The sequence below is a fragment of the Gymnoscopelus braueri genome (genome assembly GCF_963280865.1).
Source record: "Gymnoscopelus braueri genome assembly, chromosome: 12".
NCBI classification, from domain to species: Eukaryota; Metazoa; Chordata; class Actinopteri; order Myctophiformes; family Myctophidae; genus Gymnoscopelus; species Gymnoscopelus braueri.
This window is the reverse complement of record NC_137614.1, coordinates 5,928,598-5,951,951: the sequence shown is the minus strand read 5'-3', so window position 1 is coordinate 5,951,951 and position 23,354 is coordinate 5,928,598. Positions and strand designations below refer to the sequence as shown.

Genomic DNA, 23,354 nt, shown 5'->3' with positions numbered 1-23,354 from the left:
CGTGAAAATGTGTGTACATCTTTGAATATATATTATATCTTTTTTTAAAGCGAACATTTTTAACTCAAGTCTTCTCGGGGTCCCTGGACGAACATATTTTGAGATTGGGTCCGTGGCCAAATACATATAATTTTGGGAACCACTGATATTATAGCAACATGCATTAAAAAAAAACTGTTAGGATTTAGAAGACATTTGTAGAATCCCCCAGAAGCAAAGAATTGAGTAAAACATTTTCGCTTAAAAATATATGTATTCAAAGATTTGCAATTTTGCAATAGCAGATCTACAAGCTCATAGCGCGGCACTCGGTGCCGTGCTATGAGCTTGTAGATCTGCTCTTTTTGAATAGACAAAGTATAAGATAATGGTCCAAGTGGTTAAAATCTAAGATGACAGATGCTTTCCCGGTCTTAATGGGTTAATAGTGAACCCATTGTAAGCGTTGCTTTGTGTCCCATCAGGAGGGCATCGTGGAGAGGCTGTTCAAGTGGGCTCAGGAGGCTGAACAGCCTCTCAGGATCTACGCCACGGGTCTGCTGGCCGGAGCCATGGAGAACCAGGACATCGCTGCCAACTACAGGGAGGAGAACTCCATCCTGGTCAGTAGATGGTGCTGTCCTCCCAACTAGGGCACATTCGGTTCATTAGCAGTTCATTGAACTAGTTGATTTAATCGATTATGACAAAAATATGTACATCGATAATCGAAAGACTGAAAATAGCCGTGTGTGTGTGTGTGTGTGTGTGTGTGTGTGTGTGTGTGTGTGTGTGTGTGTGTGTGTGTGTGTGTGTGTGTGTGTGTGTGTGTGTGTGTGTGTGTGTGTGTGTGTGTGTGTGTGTGTGTGTGTGTGTGTGTGTGTGTGTGTGTGTGTGTGTGTGTGTGTGTGTGTGTGTGTACACCTGTTGGCCACACAGGTGTATGTTTTTTACATTACACATTCAAAATGATAAAAAATGTGTTGACATGAATTCAAATATATAAATATTACATCAAGCACACAAAGGCCAGAGTAGATCTCAAAATGAACCCAGAAGTGTTTTAACCCATTTTGGACACCGTTCAGGACGGGAACCCCTTTTGGGGTTCTTGTTGCTATGTACAGTATATAGCAACATACATTTGTTGTGATTTTTGAATGAATAATTGAAGTTTTTCAGAAAAAGGGTTTAGGATCGGCCTCAGGTCTAAATGGGTTAAAGTTAAAACACCCCTCTTTTTAATGGTTCCTTTATTTTCTCGGCAGGTACCTCTGATGCTGCAGCGGCTCCGCGAGCTCCAAGACAAAGAGGCGGAGAGCAGGGCCGAGTTCAAGAGGCCGAGTCCCCGGAAGGGCCTTTTGGGTCTGGGCGAGCCCCTGCTCCCCCTGGACGAGGAGGCCGTCGACGGGGGCTTCGACGACAGCCCGTTCACGTCGACGGGGACAAACGGCGCCGCCGCCGGAACGGAGGAGGAGACGCCGGAAGAGGACGACCGCGACGGGAGTCCGTTCGAGAACGAGCGGTCCTCTTTCCGCCTGAGCTCCCCTCTCAAGAACGGCGGCGGAGGCCGGGTCAACTCAATGTAGGCTTGTCACAATTGTTACATAATCGCCTGATCGCAATTATTTGAGATAATAGCAAGATTTTTTTGCATAATCGTCATAATCGTCATAATCAATTCCATGTTAGAAATGTTCAAATATTTTTTTTTAAATGTCTAAAATAGTGGAAATAGCAGATCTACAAGCTTCGTGACGCGTTTTGAGCTCATAGATTGACTATTTCCACTATTAATGTTTATTTATACAGTAAGTAGGCTATAATGTAATTAAATATGTGTTATTTGTAACTTTTGTTTATGAAGGCTAAAAGCCAAACAGAAATGTAATTTGTATTCATAATGTTCCACTAATGTTCAACGACAGAAACACAATTAAATCGTTAATCAGAATTATTTGAGTGACAATTAATCGTCAAGTAAATTTTCATAATGGTGACAGCCCTACGTCCATGATGAAGCCCATGTCCGCCCCGGGCACGCTGCTGACGCACCACCAGGACGTGCCAGACGGGAAGGCGGAGGGCGGCATAGGCAGCAGCTACCTGAAGAGGAAGGCGGAGCGGGAGACGGGCAAGAAGGCCAAGCAGAAGCTGAACTTCTCGCTGCCGGAGCCCGAGAGGAACTTCAGCGAGCTGTCCAACAGCAGCTGGTCGGAGATGAGCCCCTGGGTGATCGGGAACAACTACCACCTGTACCCGCTGACCCCCGAGATCGAGCAGAGGCTCATCCTCCAGTACCTCACTCCTCTGGGGGAGTACCAGGAGGTAAGGTCCCCCCGCCCCCGGCATTCATTTAACCCTTTAAGACCGGGAAAGCATGATCTGTGTCATTTTAGATTTCTTTGGGCAATTTTTTTTTTAAAGCAAACATTTGTAACTGAAATCTTTGCTTCTGGGGGGTCCCTGGAACAACATTTTGAGACGGGGGTCCGCGGCCAAATACATATTATTTTGGGGGTCCTTGACATAAAAACGTTTGAGAACCACTAATTATAGCAACATAGGTTTTTTCAAAAAACTGTCAGGATTTAAAAGATATTTGTAGAATCCCCCAGAAGCAAAGATTTGAGTTACAAATGTTCGCTTAACTGATTGACTGCCAGAGTTTTTTCAGAAAAAGTCTGTAGCCTGCCAGGGTTTTGAACGATTTTGGTACCTTTTCGCATAGCCACAGAATATTTTTCTCCAGTATGATTGATCCCAGATAATTTCTAATCACAGATGAGATTCAGGTGTGGTTTCACAAATGTCAACGAGGTCATTATGACCTTGTTGTCATGTGTTGTTTGATGTTTGAAAATAGCTCAAAACCTGTAGTTTCAAACCAAAAAACAATGTGAATTGTTTGTCCGTTTGAATTTTAACATTGAAGTGGATGGAGCAGCAAATCTTTGGGAATTGTTATCTCCTTATTCGTTTGGAATATCGAAAGAGTGTCAATACTACTTTTTTTTTTTTTTCCAGGACGTTTTTAAACGTTTTTGGCAGGCAATAGCTAGATTCCCAAAGACGTTTATAAACGTCTTTGGCAGTTATTGTGTTAAAAAAGAAAAGAAAAGTACATTCAAAGATTTGCACATATTTTCACGATTTTTAAAAGAAATAGCAGATCTACAAGCTCATAGCCGTGACGCACTATGAGCTTATATATCTGCTATTTTTGAATAGCAATTCTAAATAGCAATTAGAAATCTAAAAATTACACAGATGCGTTCCCGGTCTTAATGGGTTAACGCAAAAGTGTACAAATAGAGATAACGGTCCGTTTGGTTAGCAATTTAGGCCTTTTCTGCATCAGGGCCCGCTTGAACATCTCGAAAGTGCTCGCGGCTATCGGCCGCCGTGTTAAAGGAGAATTACGGACTAGCCTTTTTCTTACCTTTGTATGATATTATTATATCCTAGGGAGAGGGGTACTGTAGAAAAAAATCATAACTCCATCCCGAGTCCACCGGAGCTTAAAACCCGAGCAGACGGTCCATGTGCTAGATCGCTAGATATCTGACGGACATATTGACAGAAACCTAGCCACAGTGTTTTTGTCCGAAATGGGCCGCTGTAGTGTTTACAAGCTGACTTGGAAGAAATCACAGGTGAAATCTAGACTTCCGGAGGAAGGGGCGCATCGAACACAAACACTGTGGCTAGGTTTCTGTCAATATGACCATCAGATAATAAATTAAAAATAAATAAATATGCGATCTAGCACACGGGCCGTCCGCTCTGGTTTTTAGCTGCGGTGGACTCAGGATGTTATGCAAATGTTCTACTGTACCACTGGTCCTAGGACATAACATCATAAAGGTAAGGAAAAGGCTAGTCTGAAATTCTCCTTAAGTGGTCAAGTGGGTGGGCAGTGTGCATTTTCAGAGCATATTTATTTTAATGATGATAACTTGTGTGCCGGCTTGACAAGTTTTAAAGAAAGACATACCACAACATTTTATTTTGACATTATTGTTTTTAATATTAATGTTATATTGGACATGAAATCATTGTGTTTTGCCAATTACATTGGGAGAATTGCGACCATTCTCAAACCTACCAGCAGGTGTCAGTCTAAGTCCATAAACATATCAAGATGGGCTCTACTTGTTAGAGTTTTCTTAGAGATGAAGCAACAGACATTACAATTAAGTCACACTAAAATGACGGCTTGTCCATTTTCTAGTTTCTACAACATCTGATGCCGTGAGACTGGCGAGAAAAAAATGTGCGGTTTGTTTTAAATGTTAAACCTCTTCCAAGAAATGCTCGAATAACAGTCTTATTTTTAAATCACATATTCATATATTCCACTGTTTCTCAACGTCAGGGAGGGAAGCCGGGCAGGGAGGGTGATATCTGTCACTGGGGTGTCAAATTATTTTGCCATTATTTTGGGCTTAAAATAATTTTGTCTTTTTTATGTCCAATGTATTTGTATTTAAGTTCATAAAGTCAACATAATAACTAAATGCATTTGAAATTTAAAAAAAAAGTTACTTTTCAGGATTCCAATTCAAAAATGCAAAAATAGCAGATCTACAAGCTCAAAACGCGCCACGCTGCGACGCGTTTTGAGCTTGTAGATCGGCTATTTTTGCTACTTTTGTGTGACATAGAATGGCGAAGTATGGCATTAATTTACGAAAAAGGTTAAAATACGGAGTTAAGAGGTGTCTGCCCGACAGTTATATGCAATGTGTCCCTCTGGAGTGAGTGTGGAAATATAGTGGCCCTCTCCATCATCAAAGTTGCCCACGTCCTCTCGGTGGGGGCTCCTCACCGGCATCTGAGTCAGCAGAACAGCAGTGACAACACACAGCAATGTGTGTGGGAGGAAATAATTGGCATAAGGACTAAATTGAGGAGAGAAAAAAAAAAGGGCTGGGAATCGCTCATGCATTGTGTCTTGTGTCTTGCGGTGCAGCTGCTGGCGGTGTTCATGCAGATGGGAGCCCGGGAGCTGCTCATGCATTACATGGATCTGAAGCAGACCAACGACGTGCAGCTGACCTTTGAGGCCCTCAAGGTACGCCCACCACCGTCCTGATGCTTTGGGCTGATGCAACAGTTATCAATTTAATCAATTATAAAGAATAATCAATTTTAATGAAATAATCGATTTGGGGAAGAAATTGTTTGTCTTTTGTTTTAGTTTTTTCACCTATATTTTCAATATACTGTAGGTGAAAATACCAATTGTTAAAACATAGCTCTAACACCCGATCTACGACTCGTTTGAGCTTGTAGATTGGCTATTTTCACCATTATTGCATGGCACCGTAGTATGACAAAGTTGTTAATCAGAATAATCAATTATTTAAAAAAATCTATTCGATTTCTTTCATATTGATTTATTGATACATGCACAGTAGTAAGCCTTGCCGAGCCATGTGGCCCACAGCTCTACAAGCTCGCCAGATCTACAAGTTCATAGTGCGGCACTCTGTGCCACGCTATGAGCTTGTAGATCTGCTATTTTTTAATAGCTAAAGTACAAAATGATGGCTATAGCTAAAATCTAAGATGGCACCGATGCGTTCCCGGTCCATGCCAGATGTTAATCTCATAATGTACTCACCAGTGCCAACGTGTTATTGTTTTTTTTTTTTTTTTCCATCCTTAAGATTGAGCCGTACACGGTCTGTTTACATCCGCGACATCTCACTGTATCTCCCAGTGAAAACCGCATGTAAAACGGATCTCCATGATTGTAGTTAGAGCGGATTACGTTAAACAGTGATATGCTCAGTGACACAATTGACATATATTCACAAGTGATAAATAAAGGGGTGTGGGGTGTTGTCCGATTAGCTTAGGTATGCCTGCCTGCTTTAGTTAGTTATGTTTTGTTTTATTTTAAGTATTTTATGTTGTTGTTTTATCTGTTTGTTATGTTGTGTTGTTGGTTTTTGTCTGTTATGTTATGTCATGTTTATTTGTTGAAAAAGGAATAAAAACCTTAATTACAAAAAAAAAAAAAAAAAAAAAAAAACAGTGATATGCGAGGAGAAAAAACTACAGGAAGAGAATTGAGTTTCAGTGTGCGCTTTAGAATGGGGGCCGACGTGATCGAAAAAAACGGATCCCAAATAATTCTGTTTCCGGTCTTCAAACCGGAACCGGAAATGGATCAAAAAATTCCGAAAGTGCACCTGGAAAATTTTCAACGCGAATCGGCGGTTCGCGTAGATCTACGCGACTGGCACGCTGCGGCTTTAAATAGGTTCGCGTAGATCTACGCGCTTGGCATTCAATGTGTTAATGGGTTAATTGAAAAATCCAATAGAATAATTTCTAAGAAAATAATCAATAGTCGCAGCCCTAGTCAAGCCTCTGAATCACACCCCCCTGCCCCCAAACATGCTATGTAAACGATAGCAGGGTCTAACCTTTCCTCTGGTTTATCTCCATACCTCTCTATCTCTCTCCCCTCTGTCTCTGTGTTCTTGCAGTACCTGGCGTCTCTGCTGCTGCACAAGAAGTTTGCTGCAGAGTTTGTGGCTCACGGAGGCGTCCAGAAGCTGCTGGAGATCCCCAGGCCGTCCATGGCTGCCACGGGGGTGTCCCTGTGCCTCTACTACCTGGCCTACAACCAGGACGCCATGGAAAGGGTAATGCTTCAACGTTATGTTCATCATGTATCACATTCTTTGTCACTGAAAATGTACTTATTATAATAATTCGATATTATCGATATTTCAGATAATAGGGAAGGCAGCTGGCCGATCAAAAACAGTTTTTTTTATATATCTAATAAAATACAGTTGTAACACACATAACTAAAAACAATAAGCAGAATGCCCTGGCTGGTAGTTTTCTCCCACAAACTACCACATCAATAAGTTATGAACCTGTATTTACTGTTTAGACACCAGTGCACTTGCTCATGGACATAGAAAGCTGTGATGGTTGTTCTAAACTACAGGGGGAAAATAATTGGCAGAAATTCGGCCGATATCGATGATTTATCGATGATTTATCGATAAACAAAGCAATAGTGGCTCCTCTTTGCTGTCTCAAGTGGTGGGAAAAGTCAAATTTTCAAGTATCAATACTGAAATGTAGAAGTAAAAGTCTGAAATTCAACATTTACTTGAGTAAAAGTACAAAAGTGTTGGTATCAAAATGTACTTAAAGTACAAAAGTAAAATTAGTCATTATGCAGAAGTTTTCAAATGTATAAAATGTTTGAAAATAGCAGATCTACAAGATCACAATGCGTCGCATCGCGACACATTGTGAGCTTGTAGATCTGCTATTTTCAAATGGCCGAAATGTATATTGCTGAAGTGGGTAATGTTTTGTAATAATAATCAAAATCTACAAAGTAACTAGTAACTAAACATTTTTCTGAGTTGTAGTGGAGTAGAAGTAAAAGTATCGAAAATTGGAAAAGCTCCAGTAAAGTAAAAGCACCTCAAAATTGTACTTAAGCACACTGCTTAAGTAAATGTATTTAGTTACTTTACACCACTGTCTCCTCACACACACACAGGTGTGCATGCTGCCTCCCTCCATCCTGTCAGACGTGGTGGGCTACACGCTGTGGCTGCTGGAGTGCTCCCACGCGTCGGGCTGCTGCCATGCCACCATGTTCTTCTCCATCTCCTTCTCCTTCCGCGCCGTGCTGGAGCTCTTCGACCGCCAGGACGGCCTCCGACGCCTCGTCAACCTGGTGAGAGACTGCTGCCGATCGGTCCAATCCTAGGGCTCTCACCATTACAGCATTCAAGTTGACGATTAAGCGTCATGGAAATAATTTCATTTCAATCATTTAACAATTTAGGCATTTAGCAGACGCTCTTAATCCATTAAGACCGTGAACGCATCTGTGTCATTTTAAGATTTCTTTCTTTCACGATATTTCAAAAATAGCAGATCTACAAGCTCGTAGCGCGAGCTTGTAGATCTGCTATAATGTGCAATCTGAAAATAATGTGCATATCGTGAAAATAATGTGCAAATCTTTGAAAATATGTTTTTAAAGCGAACATTTTTAACTCAAATCTTTGCTTCTGGGGGGTCCCTGGAACAAAACATTTTGAGATGGGGGTCCGCGGCCAAAATAAAAAATGTTTGGGGGTCCTTGACATGAAAAAGTTTGAGAACCACTGATATAGCAACATAAGTTGTTTTCAAAAAACGGTCTAGGATTTAGAAGACATTTGTAAAAGATTTGAGTAAAAATGTTAAAAAATATATATATTCAAATATTTGCACACATTTTCATTATTTATCTAAAATGGCAGATCTGCAAGCTCATAGCGCGGCACCGTGTATATCTGCTATTTTTGAATAGCCAAAGAATAGCCAATTGCTATGTTTTGAAACACCTGGAAAAATCTCAAAAATGATAATTTATTAATGTTTTAATTGTAATCTTCTCTTCTGGGGGTCCCTGGCACAAAAAAAATCAGATGGGGGGGGGGGGTCCGCGGCCAAATACATATCATTTTGGGGGTTCTTGGCACGATTTCTTTTTGAGAACTACTGATTTTTAGAAGACATTTGTAGAATCGGCCTCAGGTCTTAATGGTTATGTCATACTGAGGTGTGTGACTGTGTACCCACTGTTTTCCAGATCAGTACGTTGGAGATCCTGAACCCAGAGGACCAGGGAACACTGCTGAGCGATGATGAGATCTTCTCCAGCAGGCAGACGGCCAAGCACACCTGCATGGCTCTGCGCCGCTACTTTGAAGCCCATCTGGCCATCAAGGTGGAGCAGGTCAAACAGTCACTGCAGCGCACGGAGGGAGGCGCGCCCATTCACTCCCAGCCTTACTACAAGGTAAGAAACACCCATTCACTCCCATCCAGTGGTGGAAAAGGTACTCGCATTTTTTACTTAAGTAAATAGTATATTGTCGCAAAGAGGGGTCCCTAGTTTTCTAGTCAGAATCCTGGTCTTCTGGTATGTTCACCAGACGATGCGAGTAAAATGGGGGAGGTCAACCTCTGCTCCCTTTCGTGTGAACAATGGCGTCCGCCAGGGGGGATTTTGTCTCCTTTTCTCTTTAATGCTTATATGGATGATTTATCTTTGATTTTAAACGCATGTGATACAGGGTGTAGGGTTGGCAATTCGCTAATTAATCACCTTATGTATGCGGATGACTTGGTGATCTTTAGTCCATAGTAGTAATAGTGCTGGTCTTCAACAGCTTCTGAGTACATGCTCACTAGGGGTGTAACGATACGTTTTAACAACGATTCGATACGTATCACGATACTTGGTTGTCGATACGATACATGAACGATACAGGTTAATTTAGAACGATACGATACGTTTCGATTCAGCGATTTAGTCGATACGATACATGAACGATACAGGACGGGTTAATTTAGAACGATACGATTCGATTCAATGATTTAAAATCGATATAGTAACTATTTATTTACCCAAAAATTCTGTGTGAAAAATAAATACCTGGATACTGGATATAAACCCCTCTTTCTCTTTTCTTCTTCTTAAAAGTACTTAGTATTGATATAATTGATTATTTGCATTGCAGAACGATTCGATACGATTATTTGCATTGCAAAACGATTCGATACGATTCAAAGTCAAACGATACGATATTTAGCTGTTTGCATATCGATATAGTAGATCGTTGAAAATTCAAAACGATGCATCGATGCAGTTACTGTATCGTTACGGGCCTAATGCTCACAGTATGGTGTTGATTTTGATATAAAGTACAACGCTAAAAAGAGTAAGATGATGATTGTCCGAAGCAGAGAAGACAGACAGTCAACCTTTCCTGACTTCTATCTCTCAGGCACTGCCTAGTGTCTGCTGTGAGATTAAATATTTGAGCCATATAATATCAAATGACCTCTCTGATGACAAGGACATACATAGACGGCGTCGGAAGCTGTATGATCAAGGGAACATGCTGTCTCGCAAATTTAGCATGTGCTCAGTACCGGTGAAGATTTCACTCTTTAAATCTTTTTGTACACCTCTGTATACTGCCCACCTGTGGTGTCACTACAAGCAAGGCAGCATCAGACGACTCACAGTGGCTTATAATGACTGTATGCGGCTGCTGCTGAGAGCTCCAAGAAGCTCCAGTGCAAGCCAGATGTTTGTTATTGTTGGGGTATCCACCTGCTCTGTGCTACGCAATCTTATGTATAGATTTATGTGGTGTACTGAGATGTAGTGGAGTAGAAGTACTGGGAATTGGAAATAGTCAAGTAAAGTACAAATACCTCAAAATTGTACAGTACTTAAGTAAATGTAGTTAGTTACTTTACACCACTGCTCCCAACCCTACTACAAGCTAAGAGACACCCATAGAATAATAGATCAGTAGATTTTCAGCGAATGTCCGCCTGTTTTGGCTGAATGTTCACCTATTATGACATGCCCAGAGGGTTAAGTGGTTAAATAGATAGCAGTTTGTTTATGTAGGTTTTATTCATCAGGCTCTTGACCTCGCTAGTGTCAGAGCTCTAAGGATGACAACGTGTCAGTTAGTCAGAGCAACATTTTGATTCCAAGATCACAACAAAATGGATGGTTTGCAGCCAGAACAGAACAGAACAGGCTCGCTCACAGATATTTTGTTTAGCTCACTTAATTATTTCCAAGAGATGTTCAAGGGGTCCACAGAGACTGTTTTGCAGTTGCAAATTCATGCTACACGCCCCTGGCCACGATTTCCATTTGCACACAACACAAGTTATCACAAAATCTAATGGGTGGATTGCCATGATACTCTATCTGAGTGCATTCATGCTCCCCGAAAGATGTACCAGGGGTTGACACTAAGGTCTCAGAGACACTTGCCCGTCGGGCAAGTACAGGTCATGTTCTACTTGCACAAAGGTCATCCCCACTTGCCCAAAAAGTAAATTTTCCATTCTAAAATGAGAGGTAAAATTTGCGCTTGTAGAACATTAATGTTGAATCAAAGTGGCAACAGTCACTTTGAAAAACCAGAATGAGTGCAACTGCTAGTTGTAAAAGGGTATCATTGTTCTTCATAAATAGCCTATATTTTGTAATGAAGACAGAATGCACTTGCCCGTCGGGCAACCTGAAAGCAAACTCCACTTGCCCGAACGTTTTGTTTACTTGCCACGGGGAGTTGGACAACCGTTAGTGTCAACCTCTGTGTACCGTACCGGTTTTTGTGACCCCCCAAAGCCTCTAGCGCCAATGTTAGGCCAAAATGTCCACTTGTACACTCTGTATCTCTAAATCGAACTGGGTGAATCGATATGAAACCTTGTGAGTGAATTAATGCTCCCTGCAGTATGAACACTAACATTTGAGTGACTCCTTGACTTTACCTCTAGTACCACCCTCAGGCCCTTGTGGCAAAAATTATTGTGATTAACGATATTTTAATATAATCAATGGCACTTTTGTTAGCCACCTGAACCCCCACCCCAGCATCCCTATTCTGGGGGGAACGTTCGCCAAGCCGATCTACAAGCTCACCACGTGTTGCGTTGTGAGCTCGGCTATTTTTGGCGAATCGATTTGTGCAGAGTTAAATAAGAGCGTACCAAAATGAGCTCTTTACTGATCCGTTTTTATCAAGAACAGAGAGTTTAAGTGGTACTGAATTTGCAGCTTAACAAAAGCTAATTCATCCTAGTAGTGTATGACTTTTTTATGTCAAGGACCACCCAAAATGATATGTATTTGGCCGTATTATTATTATTATTATTATATTCAAAGATTTGCACACATTTTCACGATTTTTCAAAAATAGCAGATCTACAAGCTCGTAGCGCGGCACTCGGTGCCGCGCTATGAGCTTGTAGATCTGCTATTTTTGAATAGCCAAAGAAATCTAAAATGACACCGGGGAAAGCATCTTTCTTAATGGGTTTAAAGTGAACCTTGAAATGTTGAACCTTGGAATATTGTTCACATGTCATGCCTGTTCTGTCCACCAGGCGGTGAACTACAGCCACGAGCAGGTGGTGGAGATGATGGAGTTCCTCATAGAGTATGGTCCACTGCTGCTGTACTGGGAGCCGGCCGAGGTCTTCTACCGGCTGTCCTGTGTCCAGCTCCTCCTGCAGCTCATCTCCATCGCCTGTGACTGGAGGACGTACTACGGCAGGTAAGGCCTCCGACCAATGCTGTAAAGTAACCAAGTACATTTACTCCTACTCCATTACATCTCAGAGGCAAATATTGTACTTTTACTCCACTACAAGTATTTGAAAACTTTAGTTACTAGTTACTTTGTAGATTTTGATTATTATTGCAGAACATATATTAACCACTTCAGCCCTACATACATTTCGTCCATTTGAAAATAGCCGATCTACAAGCTCACAATGTGGCGCGATGCGACACATTGTGAGCTTGTAGATCTGCTATTTTCTAAAGATTTTTATACATTTTAAAGGTAGGGTAAGTGATTTTTTTGGTTAAAACAAAAAGTATTTTGTTAAAAGGTTAAAGCACTATATTCTGATAGTAATCATTGCTATAGAGTGTTTGTTCAGTAACAGGAGTCTCCCCGTCTCTCCAGCTCTTTAATAGAATATTAAACCTGAAAATACATTTTCAGGTAGGTGTCAAAATCTCAGCCAATCAGGAGAAAGTACCCATTATCAGCTTCATTTTTATGTTGTGTGTGTGTTCCAGTTCCATTTTTTTCTGCTCATTTCTTAGTGTCATCACTTCCAATTTCACTTGTTTAATCTATATCCTGATTGAGTTCTCTATCCTTATTGGAAATGAAACTGAAACTGAAACAAAAATGCATTTTCTGTTTTATAAAGAGCTGGAGAGACATGGAGACTCCTTTTACTGAACAAACACTCTATAGCAATGAGTACTATCACAATATAGAGCTATTTAACACTTTTTTATTTTAACCAAAGAAAATCACTTACCCTACCTTTTAAAACTACATTTTGACACCAATACGTTTGTACTTTTACTCGAGTACATTTTGAATTGTGGACTTTCACTTGTAACAGAGTATTTCTACATTGCAGTATTGAATGATACTTTCACTTAAGTAAAACATTTTAGTACTTTTTCCACCACTGCTTCCGACTGACCTTTTAGTTTTCATTATGCATTAATTTGTTGTGTGGTTAATTGATGAAAACCTCAGATTGCTTCACCTGTTTACCCAGCCCGTCAAAATCAACTTTTCATTTATTCTATGGAACAAAGACAAGCATTCACATTTTGGTTGCAAATTGCATATCGTTGCTGTCGACTAGAAACTGTCCAAAACTGTTACTTTTCCGAATTCAAATAAAAAAAAATGGCACATCTACACACTACTTTTGTGTGACACTTAAGTATGATGTATTAGTGTATTAGTATTTATGAAAAAACATAAAACAGAGGTTTCTGCTCAACGGCAACGATATAATAGTTTTTTTTATATCGTTGATCGTTTGATCCTCATGCTTCTGCAAACGCTCTTTTCCTTTTTTTGCTTAGGAGTGACACGGTGCGCTACGCCCTGGACATCCTGAGCATCCTGACCGTGGTGCCTAAGACCCAGCTGTTGTTGGCCGAAGCCGTAGCCGTGCTGGATGAGGGTGGATCCACTATCTCTACTGTCGGTACGTCGTGTTCTGTGTATTCCAGTGAACCACATGGACCCCAGCGGGCCCTATTCTCCCCAATTTAGTCATTATGCCAGCTGATTCCTCACCATTTGTGTGTGTTGTCACTGCTGTTGTATCCTACTGGCTCACCTGCACGCGAGGAGCCCCCACCGGGAGGACGTAGAGCCTTCGTCCTACTCCTCCCGCCCAACACTCCCTGCTGACAGGTGCCCCCCCCCAGCCCTTAGGAGTACGTGCAGTGACAAATATCCTCCCCGCCTGGCTTCTCTCTCCCAATTGTCCACGATTTTTCAAAGAAAATAGCAGATCTACAAGCTCATAGCGCGGCACCGAGTGCCGCGCTATGAGCTTGTAGATCTGCTATTTTTTTAATAGCCAAAGAAATCTTAACATGACACAGATGCGTTCCTGGTCTTAATGGATTAAAGAATCAGCTCTCAACTCCACAGGTACAGTAGGCTGTGCTTTTAGAGAGAAGTACAGTGGCTGACCAGCTGATGAATTGTATGAGGACATTCTGTAGAATTACATAGACTAAAAATTTAAACGAGTAATATCAATTTAGAATATTGGATAAGCTCTATTCCTGAGGCCTATACCAAGTTCACTTTGACACCCCTTGTTGTAAATACATGGTTTATATAGCGCCTTTTATCCCGAAGCACTTTACAATATGCATTACATTCACCCACTCGCTCGCACACATTCACACACCGATGGGCTGAGGAATCCATGCAAGGCACCAACCCGCTCATGGGGGAGCATTTCAGTGTGTCTTGCTCAAGGACACTTCGACAGTAACACAGGGGGGGAGCCCGGGATCGAACAGGGAACCTTGCCGATTCCTAAGTGGCCGCTCTTCCTCCAGAGCCACTGAGCCATTGATTATTTATATTCTAGTTGATTTTCCTTCTAACTTTGTTTGGTCTCAGGGATGAGCATCGTGCTGGTGGTGGCGGAGGGCGAGGTGTTTGTGAACGACGCCGAGATCCAGAAGTCTGCGCTGCAGGTGGTCATCAACTGCGTGTGCGCTCCCGACAAACGCATCTCCAGCATCGGCAAGTTCATGGCCGGCTCGGCCCGCCGCCGCCTGCCCCAGCAGACCAAGTCCAGTGAGAGCGTGCTCACCAAGATGTGGAACGTGGTGCAGTCCAACAACGGCATCAAGGTACATTCATTCCAGTGTTCATTTTGACAGCACATTTTGATTTAGTTTTAGTCATGGTCTTTTGAATAAAATTCCATTTAGTTTTAGTCATATCTTTTTTTTAATGTTTTAGTTTTTGTCTAGTTTTAGTGGACTAAATATCATAAGATTATAGTCGACTAAATCTACAGTTGATTTAGTCGACTAAAATGTATTTTGCCGGTGCCTTGATGGTGTCGTAATGGCTGATTTTACACTTGGTTGCATGCTGAAAATAGCCGATCTACAAGCTCACAACGCGCTGCGACACGTTGTGAGCTTGTAGATTTGCTATTTTCAGAGCGCAACACCCGAGCGCAACCAAACATAACATGACTTGTCTTTTAGTTCTACTGGATCTCTTCTCCACTAGTCCCTCACTAACATTTTAGTCTAGTTTTTATTTGTTGACGAAATTGTCAATATATTTAGTCTTAGTTTTAGTCATCATATCTTTGTTTTTATTTAGTTTTTATTTAGTTTTCGTCAGTGAAAAAAAAGTCGACAAAAGAAATTCGTCATAGTTTTAGTCGACGAAATCAACACTCATTCATTCATTCATTCATTCATTCATTCCCACGGTCCCATGGTCCTATAGCAGTGGTTCTCAACCTGTGGGTCGGGACCAATTGTGAGGGGGGGGGGGGTCCCCAGATGACAGTAAAGTGACAATTTAAGGACCTTTAACCCATTAAGACCAGGAACGCATCTGTGTCATTTTAAGATTTCTTTGGCTATTAAAAAAAGATCATCATTTTGGGTGGTCCTTGACATGAAACATGTTTGGGAACCACTGATGTTATAGCAATATAAGTTTTAAAAAAGAAAAAACTGTTAGAAGACATTTGTAGAATCCCCAGAAGCAAAGATTTGAGTTAAAAAACATGTATTCAAAGATTTGCACAGATTTTCACGATTGAAAAAAGAAATAGCAGATCTACAAGCAAATCTATGAGCTTGTAGATCTGCTATTTTTGAATAGCCAAAGTTTAAAATAATGGTTGTAGCAACAACAAAAAAATCTAAAATGACACAGTATGCTTTCCCGGATTGACATCCTTGCTGTCCCTCCCTGACTCCTCTCTCGTACAGGTGCTCCTCTCCTTGCTGATGGTGAAGATGCCCATCACGGACGCGGATCAGATCCGAGCGCTGGCCTGCAAGGCCCTGGTGGGCCTGTCCCGCTCCAGCTCGGTGCGGCAGATCATCAGCAAGCTGCCGCTGTTCAGCAGCGGACACATCCAGCAGCTCATGAAGGAGCCTGTGCTGCAGGACAAGCGCAGCGAGCACGTCAAGTTCTGCAAGTTTGCCGCCGAGCTGATCGAGCGCATCTCGGGTAAGGCATCCCGCTCTGCGACAACTATCCATTGTTTTCTTTTAGTTATTGTTCTGTTGATCACTTTTTTTCATTAATCGAATAATCGAGAAGCATGTTTTTAAGGTAGTTTTGTAATTTATTTTATATATCAATGAATGAAGTAACAACTTGGTGACATGCAAAAATTGTGAAAATAGCTCCTGCTATTTTCATTATTTGGAACGTTTCTGAAATTTGAAACTTTTTGCCTAGAATGACATTCTGGTAAGACTGCTTTCATGTATTATGCTCCAGACAAATGGAACAAACTTCAGGACTCTTTGAAACTGGTGCGATTGGAATAGAGACATGCTTCTTGAGGTGCTTCTTGAGGACACACTACATAGTGACTGCTCCTGTTTCATGTAACTCTATGTTTATTTGCATCTGTGACATTGTAGTGTTATTCAAATGTTTGTTATTGTCTCTCATTATGTATGTATTTTATATGTTGTTATCAGGGCGTCCTTGAAAAAGAGAGCTTGCTCTCAATGGGCTTCCCTGAATAAATAAAGGGAAAAGAAAAGAAAGACATGATGTTCAAAAGCGATCAGTTATTAATCCATTATTCTGTTAAATTATCAATTTTATCAATGTATTGTTTTAACCCATTAAGACCGGGAACGCATCTGTGTCATTTTTAGATTTGAGTTAAAAAGCATTATTTTACACTTTGGCTATTCAAAAATAGCAGATATACAGGTTCATAGCACGGCACAGAGTGCCACGCTACGAGCTTGTAGATCTGCTATTTTAGAAAAATTGTGAAAATGTGTGCGAATCTTTGAATATATACAGTATATATTCTTCTAAAGCGAACATTTTAACTCAAATCTTTGCTTCTGGGGGGTCCCTGGAGCAAGATATTTTGAGATGGGGGTCCGCTGCCAAATACTTACATCATTTTGGGGGTCCTTGACATGAAAAAGTTGGCGCACCAGTGATAACGCAACATTACGTGTTTCAGAAAACCGTTAGGATTTAGAAGACATTTGTAGAATCGGCCTCAGGTCTCAATGGGTTAATAAAATCAGTCAAATTGATTAGTTTGATTTAATTGTTGCACCCCTACTTTCAGGGAAGCCCCTGCTGATCGGCACCGACGTGTCCCTGGCCTGGCTGCAGAGGGCCAACGTCGTGGCCCAGTCCCGGATCTCCTTCCCTGAGAAGGAGCTGCTGCTGCTCATCCGGAACCACCTGGTGGCCAAGGGCCTGCACGGCACGGCCAACACGCTCACCAAGGAGGCGGACCTCCCCATGGTGCACCTCTCTCACTCGTCACACCCGACGTCCGCCTTCCCCTTGCCCGCCCCCCCGCCTCCTCCCCTCACGCCCGCCTCCATCGCCGCCGCCCTCCCCCGCGCCCCACGGCTCGCCAACGGCGTCGAGCGCGTGAGGCTGGGGATCCACGGCTGTCAGCCGCCGTCCACTCCGGCGCTCCTCCTCCCCTCCGGACACTCGCAGACCCCCCGTCCGTCGACGTCGCAGCCCCCCGTCGGCCTCCCCTCGTCGGCCTCGTCCCCCGCCACCTTCTCCCCGCCGACCGGCGGCGGCGGCGGCGTCACCCCTTGCGCCAACGGCCCGCCGCCCGGCCGAATCGTGTTCACCCGGGAGCGGCAGCCGCCGTGCCCCGCCATGGCCGCCAGCTGTAAGAAGCCGCGGGTGCTGAGACAGAAGTCGGACCACGGCGCCTTCGCTCAGAGTCCGGCCATGAAGAAGCAGTTCGACAGGCACCTGCCCTCTCCCCCCGCGCTGGACGGCATCATCACGGAGTACCTGCGGGAGCAGCACGCGCGCTGCAAAAACCCCGTGGCCACCTGCCCGCCGTTCTCGCTGTTCACCCCCCACCAGTGCCCCGAGCCCAAACAGAGGCGGCAAGCGCCCGTCAACTTCACCTCCAGACACACGAGGAGGGTCATATATCCTAAGTACGGGGGCGTAGACGGAGGATGCTTCGACAGACACCTCATCTTCAGCAGGTGAGCGTCTGACTCTGTTGGCTTTGTTTAACCACATCAATCCATGCCAAATTGTTGCGTCTGCTTCTGGAGAGTCATAGCTCACCAAGTACTAATGTTTTGACCCATATTTTGTCAAAGTGCAAAATCTGTTTGAAATACTTCAAAAATAGAAAATTTAAAAAAGAAAACGATCTACAAGCTCTACACACATTATGATGCGTTGTGAGCTTGTAGATCAAAGATTTTTTTTAACAAGTTTTGAAAACTATTATGATATACAAAATGATAGACAAAATAGAGACCCCAGGTTTAAAGTGGTTAAAACCGGGACAAATCGCCTGCATATCTGCCGATGCCGATTACGTCAGAAAAGTCATGGCCGATCTAGGTCTGGCTCTAATTCTGGGCATGTCAAAAATAGGCTAACATTCGGTGAAAATAGGAGAACATTCGGCTAAAATAGCAGATCCACTAGCCTAATGGTCCTTTTCAGGCCGCGACCCCCCCAAATTATCATATTTGAACTACTTCTGATAGTACTGCAGCATTTGGAATGTAGGAGTTGAGGCATTAGTTTGACTCTGTTCCACAGATGAATATTGTGAAAATAGCAGATCTACAAGCTCACAACGCATCGCCACCTAAAAAATGTGGTAATAAAAAGGTCTTAAAAGTCATTAAATTGTCACTTCACTGGGGGCGCCTGCTGGCCTAGCGGTCCAGGCGCATAGTACCACATATAGGCTCTAATGTCTGACAGCGGGTCGCAGGTTCGAATCCCGTTCCGACCACCTTTGCTGTGCGTCACTCCCCGTCTCTCTCTCCCTGTTTCCTGTCATTCTCTATACTATCAATAAAGGCAGAAAAGCAAAAATAATAAAAAAATATTTTAAAAAAAAAGAATAATAAAATAATTGTCACCTCACTGTCACCTGGGGACCTCCCCCAAAAAGATCATGTAGGGACCCCCGTACTAGCCGATCTAGTAGATCTGCTATATTTGCCGTTTTCGGCGGAGTGGTTTAGTGTATGGGGGGAAAAAGGGAAGGGACCACCACGCATGTTTTCCTACATTTCTACCTTTTTATTTTCAATCCCCCCCCCCCCTCAGGTTCCGGCCGATCTCTGTGTTCCGGGAGGCGGAGGAGGATGAGAGCGGGTTCATGTGCTGTGCCTTCTCAGCCCGGGAGCGCTTCCTGATGCTGGGGACGTGCACGGGACAGCTCAAACTCTACAACGTGTTCACGGGCCAGGAGGAGGCCAGCTACAGCTGCCACAGCTCTGCCATCACCCACCTGGAGCCCTCGCGGGTTAGTGGCCTGTTAAAAATATTATTAACAATAATCAGCCTGTATTTTATTTGAATTAACCCATTAAGACCTGAAGCCAAATGTCTTCTAAATCCCGACACTTTTCTAAAAAATCTTTTTTTGAAAAATATATATTTTGTTTTGCTTTAAAACATGTATATATTCAAAGATTTGCTCAGATTGTCAAGATTTTTCAAAAATAGCAGATCTACAAGCTCATAGCGCGGCACAGTGCCGCGCTATGAGCTTGTAGATCTGCTAATTTTGTGTAAAATAATGCTTTTTAGCTCAAATCTAAAAGTGACACAGATGCGTTCCAGTTCTTAATGAATTAACCCATTCAATCCGGGAACGCATCTACAAATGTCTTCTAAATCAGTTAAAACTGTTTTCTGAGAACCGTATGTTGCTATAATAATATCAGTGGTTCTCAAAACGTTTTCATGACAAGGACCCCCCAAAGTTATATGTATTTGGTCGCGGACCCCCATCTCTAAATATGTTGTTCCAGGGACCCCTCCAGAAGCAAAGATTTGAGTTACAAATGTTTGCTTTGAAAAATATATATTCAAAGATTTGCACAAATTTTCACGCTTTTTTTCAAAAATAGCAGATCTACAAGCTCGAGTGCACGAGTGCCGGGCTATGAGCTTGTAGATCTGCTATTTTTGAATAGCCAAAGAAACCAAATAAATAGCCAAATCAAATAATTCTGCATAATTGTCTGAATCGTTAATATCCTTATGAATTCATATTAACATTGTTCTGTTTAAATCCATCTGTTGAAATATAGCAAAAATAGCTTGTAGATTGGCTATTTTTGCTATTTTGGAAAGTAAAATAGGTATTTGGCCCGTTTTAGCCATAGACATGTAGCTGGGCTATTTTCACTATGGAACCGAGTCAAACTAAATGGAATGCATCAACGCCTACAATTCCAAGTGCTTGTCAGGGTGGGGGTTCCCCAGTTCAAATATGATTATTTTGTGGTGTCACGGCCAGAAAAAGTTGAGAACCACTGCAATTACAAATTTGACTGCGCAACTTTCACTTGCAGTGGAGTAATGTTAGGAAGGAATATCTATACCTTGACTCAAGTACTTTGTCCACCACTAATTAGCATTGATAATATACTGTATGCCAAGCTGCAATAAGGCTGTGTCTACATAAACACCACATTTGTTTTCCAACTCCCACCTAGTGTGGCAAATTTTGCCACCTAGTGTGGCAAATTTTGATTCAGTTTTAGTCAGTCTTTTGAATAAAATTCCATTTAGTTTTGGTCATATTTTAGTCATCTGAAATGTTTTACTGTTAGTCTAGTTTTAGTCGACTAAATATCCCAAGATTATAGTCTACTAAATCTACAGTTGAAAAAGTATTTTGGTGGTGCCTTGATGGCGTCGTAATGGCTGATTTTACTCTTGGTTGCATGCTGAAAATAGCAGATCTACAAGCTCACAACGCGTCGCAGCGCGACGAGTTGTGAGCTTGTAGATCTGCTATTTTCAGAGCGCACCGCCCGAGCACAACCAAACATAAAATGACTTGTCTTTTAGTTCTACTAGATCTCTTCTCCACTCGTCCTCACTAACATTTTAGTCTAGTTTTTATTTGTTGATGAAATTGTCAATATATTTAGTCTATATATTTAGTTTAGTCATCATAGCTTAGTTTTTATTTAGTTTTTATTTAGTTTTCGTCAGTGAAAAAAGGTAGTCGACCAACATTTTGTCATCGTTTTAGTCGACGAAATCAACGCTGTCCCTACATTCAATTCAAGCCTACATTCAATTCAAGCCTACATTCAATTCAAGCCCTGTGTGAAGCGGGCCACAACGTTTTTTCTTAAGTTGAGAAAAGTTCTAATAAAAAGTGCCAATAAGATACATATAATAAACATTTGTTGATCTCCAGAGGGAAATTGAGGTGAATATCCAATATGAATAAGAATACAAAATTATTAGTTTGACATTTAAAATAATTACTATAAATAAGGATAAAATGATGACAATAATGACATTTTCTAAATAATCTCCACACTGGGTTGTAGAATGCACATGGGGGTGAAGGGCTTTATGAGCCAATCCACTCATAAAGCAAATGTCATTTTTTTCTTGTGTTCCGTTAGGATGTGTCCCTGCTTTTGACATGAGTTTTTCTTGTGTTCCGTTTAGGATGGGTCACTGCTTTTGACATCGGCATCATGGAGCTATCCTCTGTCTGCATTATGGGGCATGAAATCCGTCTTTATCATGAAGTAAGTGATGAACCACCATAACACATCCAAATACTAGGGGACAGAAGTCCCGAGCTGAGCACGCTCTACTGTCAATACTAGTTTCAGAGAAGGACATACAGGTGCAGACTCTCAGTGAACAGTCTATAGAAACAGTCCGCACTCATAATGTAAATTCTCCGCAGCAGCAGTCTCTGACAAACGGACACACGTTTCGGCTACTCATGCCTTCCATCAACGCTGATGAAGGCCTGAGTAGCCGAAACACGTCCGTTTGTCAGAGACTGCTGCTGCGGTAAATACTAAAATTAAAAGAAAGTTCACCCTGTGAGTGCGGACTGTTTCTATAGACAAACCACCATAACACACCATTTGTCACCCGTTTAGCAGCTCATCTAAGTTGACCTCGCAGCACCGACACTCCTAATTACTGTATTACTTGGTAGGAAGCAAAGTGCGTGGAAATCTGCCTAGCATATGGTGGCTGTTTAAACCTAGAGAGATAGTTTGATTAGGGGCTTCTACCCTTCTGGCAGCCTTGGACAAGTGCTGACAGAGATTATTTGATCGATTCTGACATTTGAATTATCTCCGTCAGTCTTATTCGACGTGTTACTGCAGTGGTTTTCAAACTTTTAAATCTCAAGGACCCCCTTAACTCTTGAGCGTGTACAAATGGAACCAAATGGACCCCTTTGGTTACAGACCTGTAGTGGTCCATTTGGAACCCCCTCAACGAACCCTGTGGGTCCCTGGACCCCACTTTGAAAACCAGTACTAGTACATACTGTATACACATTAAAATGTCTAAGTGCTTACCCTGTTCAAAGAACAATATCACTGTATTGAAGAAACACATTTAGCCTCAGGCACAGACGGGATTAAAACACTTCTATATTGAACAATACAGAATGTTTCGGGTAACATCAGTGGCTTGAGGACGAGTATGCAGTAGTAAGACCATTAAAACTGCACTCCGTAACTTTCCTGTTCTATCCCGGATTTGAACCCATTTCTCCTCTGCTAGTGCTGAAATGAGCCTCCCTGCTTGCTCTGGGGAGAAATTGGATTTTGACTTTTTCAGATCATTTTTTTCGTCAAACCAGAAAGAGGATGGTGTCAAAAGTCGTGTCCAACCTAGACACAGGATCTAAATGTCTCAATAGAAGAGCAGGGAGACCAAATATAACCACCCCAGTTTTATAAGTTACAGAATATTGTATTAACATACTCTACCATACATGTTGAACAAGACAACAACGTATCTTAGCAACGTGAAAGCGCTAACTCTCATTGGTCGTGTTATGAGTAATGAGCCAATGAGCTGCTGAGCACACTCTCAGACAATGGCATCATAAGCGTTGCCAAGTCTGTTTATTTCCCGCAACCTTTGGACAAAATTTGGCTTGTTTTTGTAGGTCGGCTGGCTCATTTCTCTCACTATACTTGGCAACACTGACTGACTGAGCTCCCACTCTCCCAGTAACACAGCAAAGAGACAGGACGGCACATAAATCGCCCTGTCATTCATATTGATTCCCCGACCTTAGAATGCAGGACAAAGTGCGTCCCGTATCAGTTCAATACAGAACGCGTCTTTTAGTTTCCAATTACGGGACGATTCCGTATTTTACGGGACGGGTGGCAACCCTACCTGTATGGCCTCAAAACTCCCCACAGTTTACATCCAGTCAGAGCAATA

General features: G+C 42.2%; 1 protein-coding gene across 1 annotated transcript in view; it reads left to right on the top strand.

Annotated features, from left to right (window-relative positions):
* Window positions 1–23,354, top strand: part of dcaf1 (ddb1 and cul4 associated factor 1) — a 44,495-nt gene that overhangs the window by 8,883 nt on the left and 12,258 nt on the right. Inside the window, exons 6-19 of the mRNA XM_080445220.1 lie at window positions 465–602; window positions 1,248–1,564; window positions 1,983–2,307; window positions 4,955–5,056; window positions 6,483–6,641; window positions 7,526–7,705; window positions 8,612–8,821; window positions 11,950–12,119; window positions 13,469–13,593; window positions 14,532–14,767; window positions 15,878–16,121; window positions 17,221–18,121; window positions 19,215–19,413; window positions 21,591–21,673. Coding sequence (XP_080301346.1) covers window positions 465–602; window positions 1,248–1,564; window positions 1,983–2,307; window positions 4,955–5,056; window positions 6,483–6,641; window positions 7,526–7,705; window positions 8,612–8,821; window positions 11,950–12,119; window positions 13,469–13,593; window positions 14,532–14,767; window positions 15,878–16,121; window positions 17,221–18,121; window positions 19,215–19,413; window positions 21,591–21,673 — 3,389 coding nt within the window. The remainder of the gene's footprint in view (window positions 1–464; window positions 603–1,247; window positions 1,565–1,982; window positions 2,308–4,954; window positions 5,057–6,482; window positions 6,642–7,525; window positions 7,706–8,611; window positions 8,822–11,949; window positions 12,120–13,468; window positions 13,594–14,531; window positions 14,768–15,877; window positions 16,122–17,220; window positions 18,122–19,214; window positions 19,414–21,590; window positions 21,674–23,354) is intronic.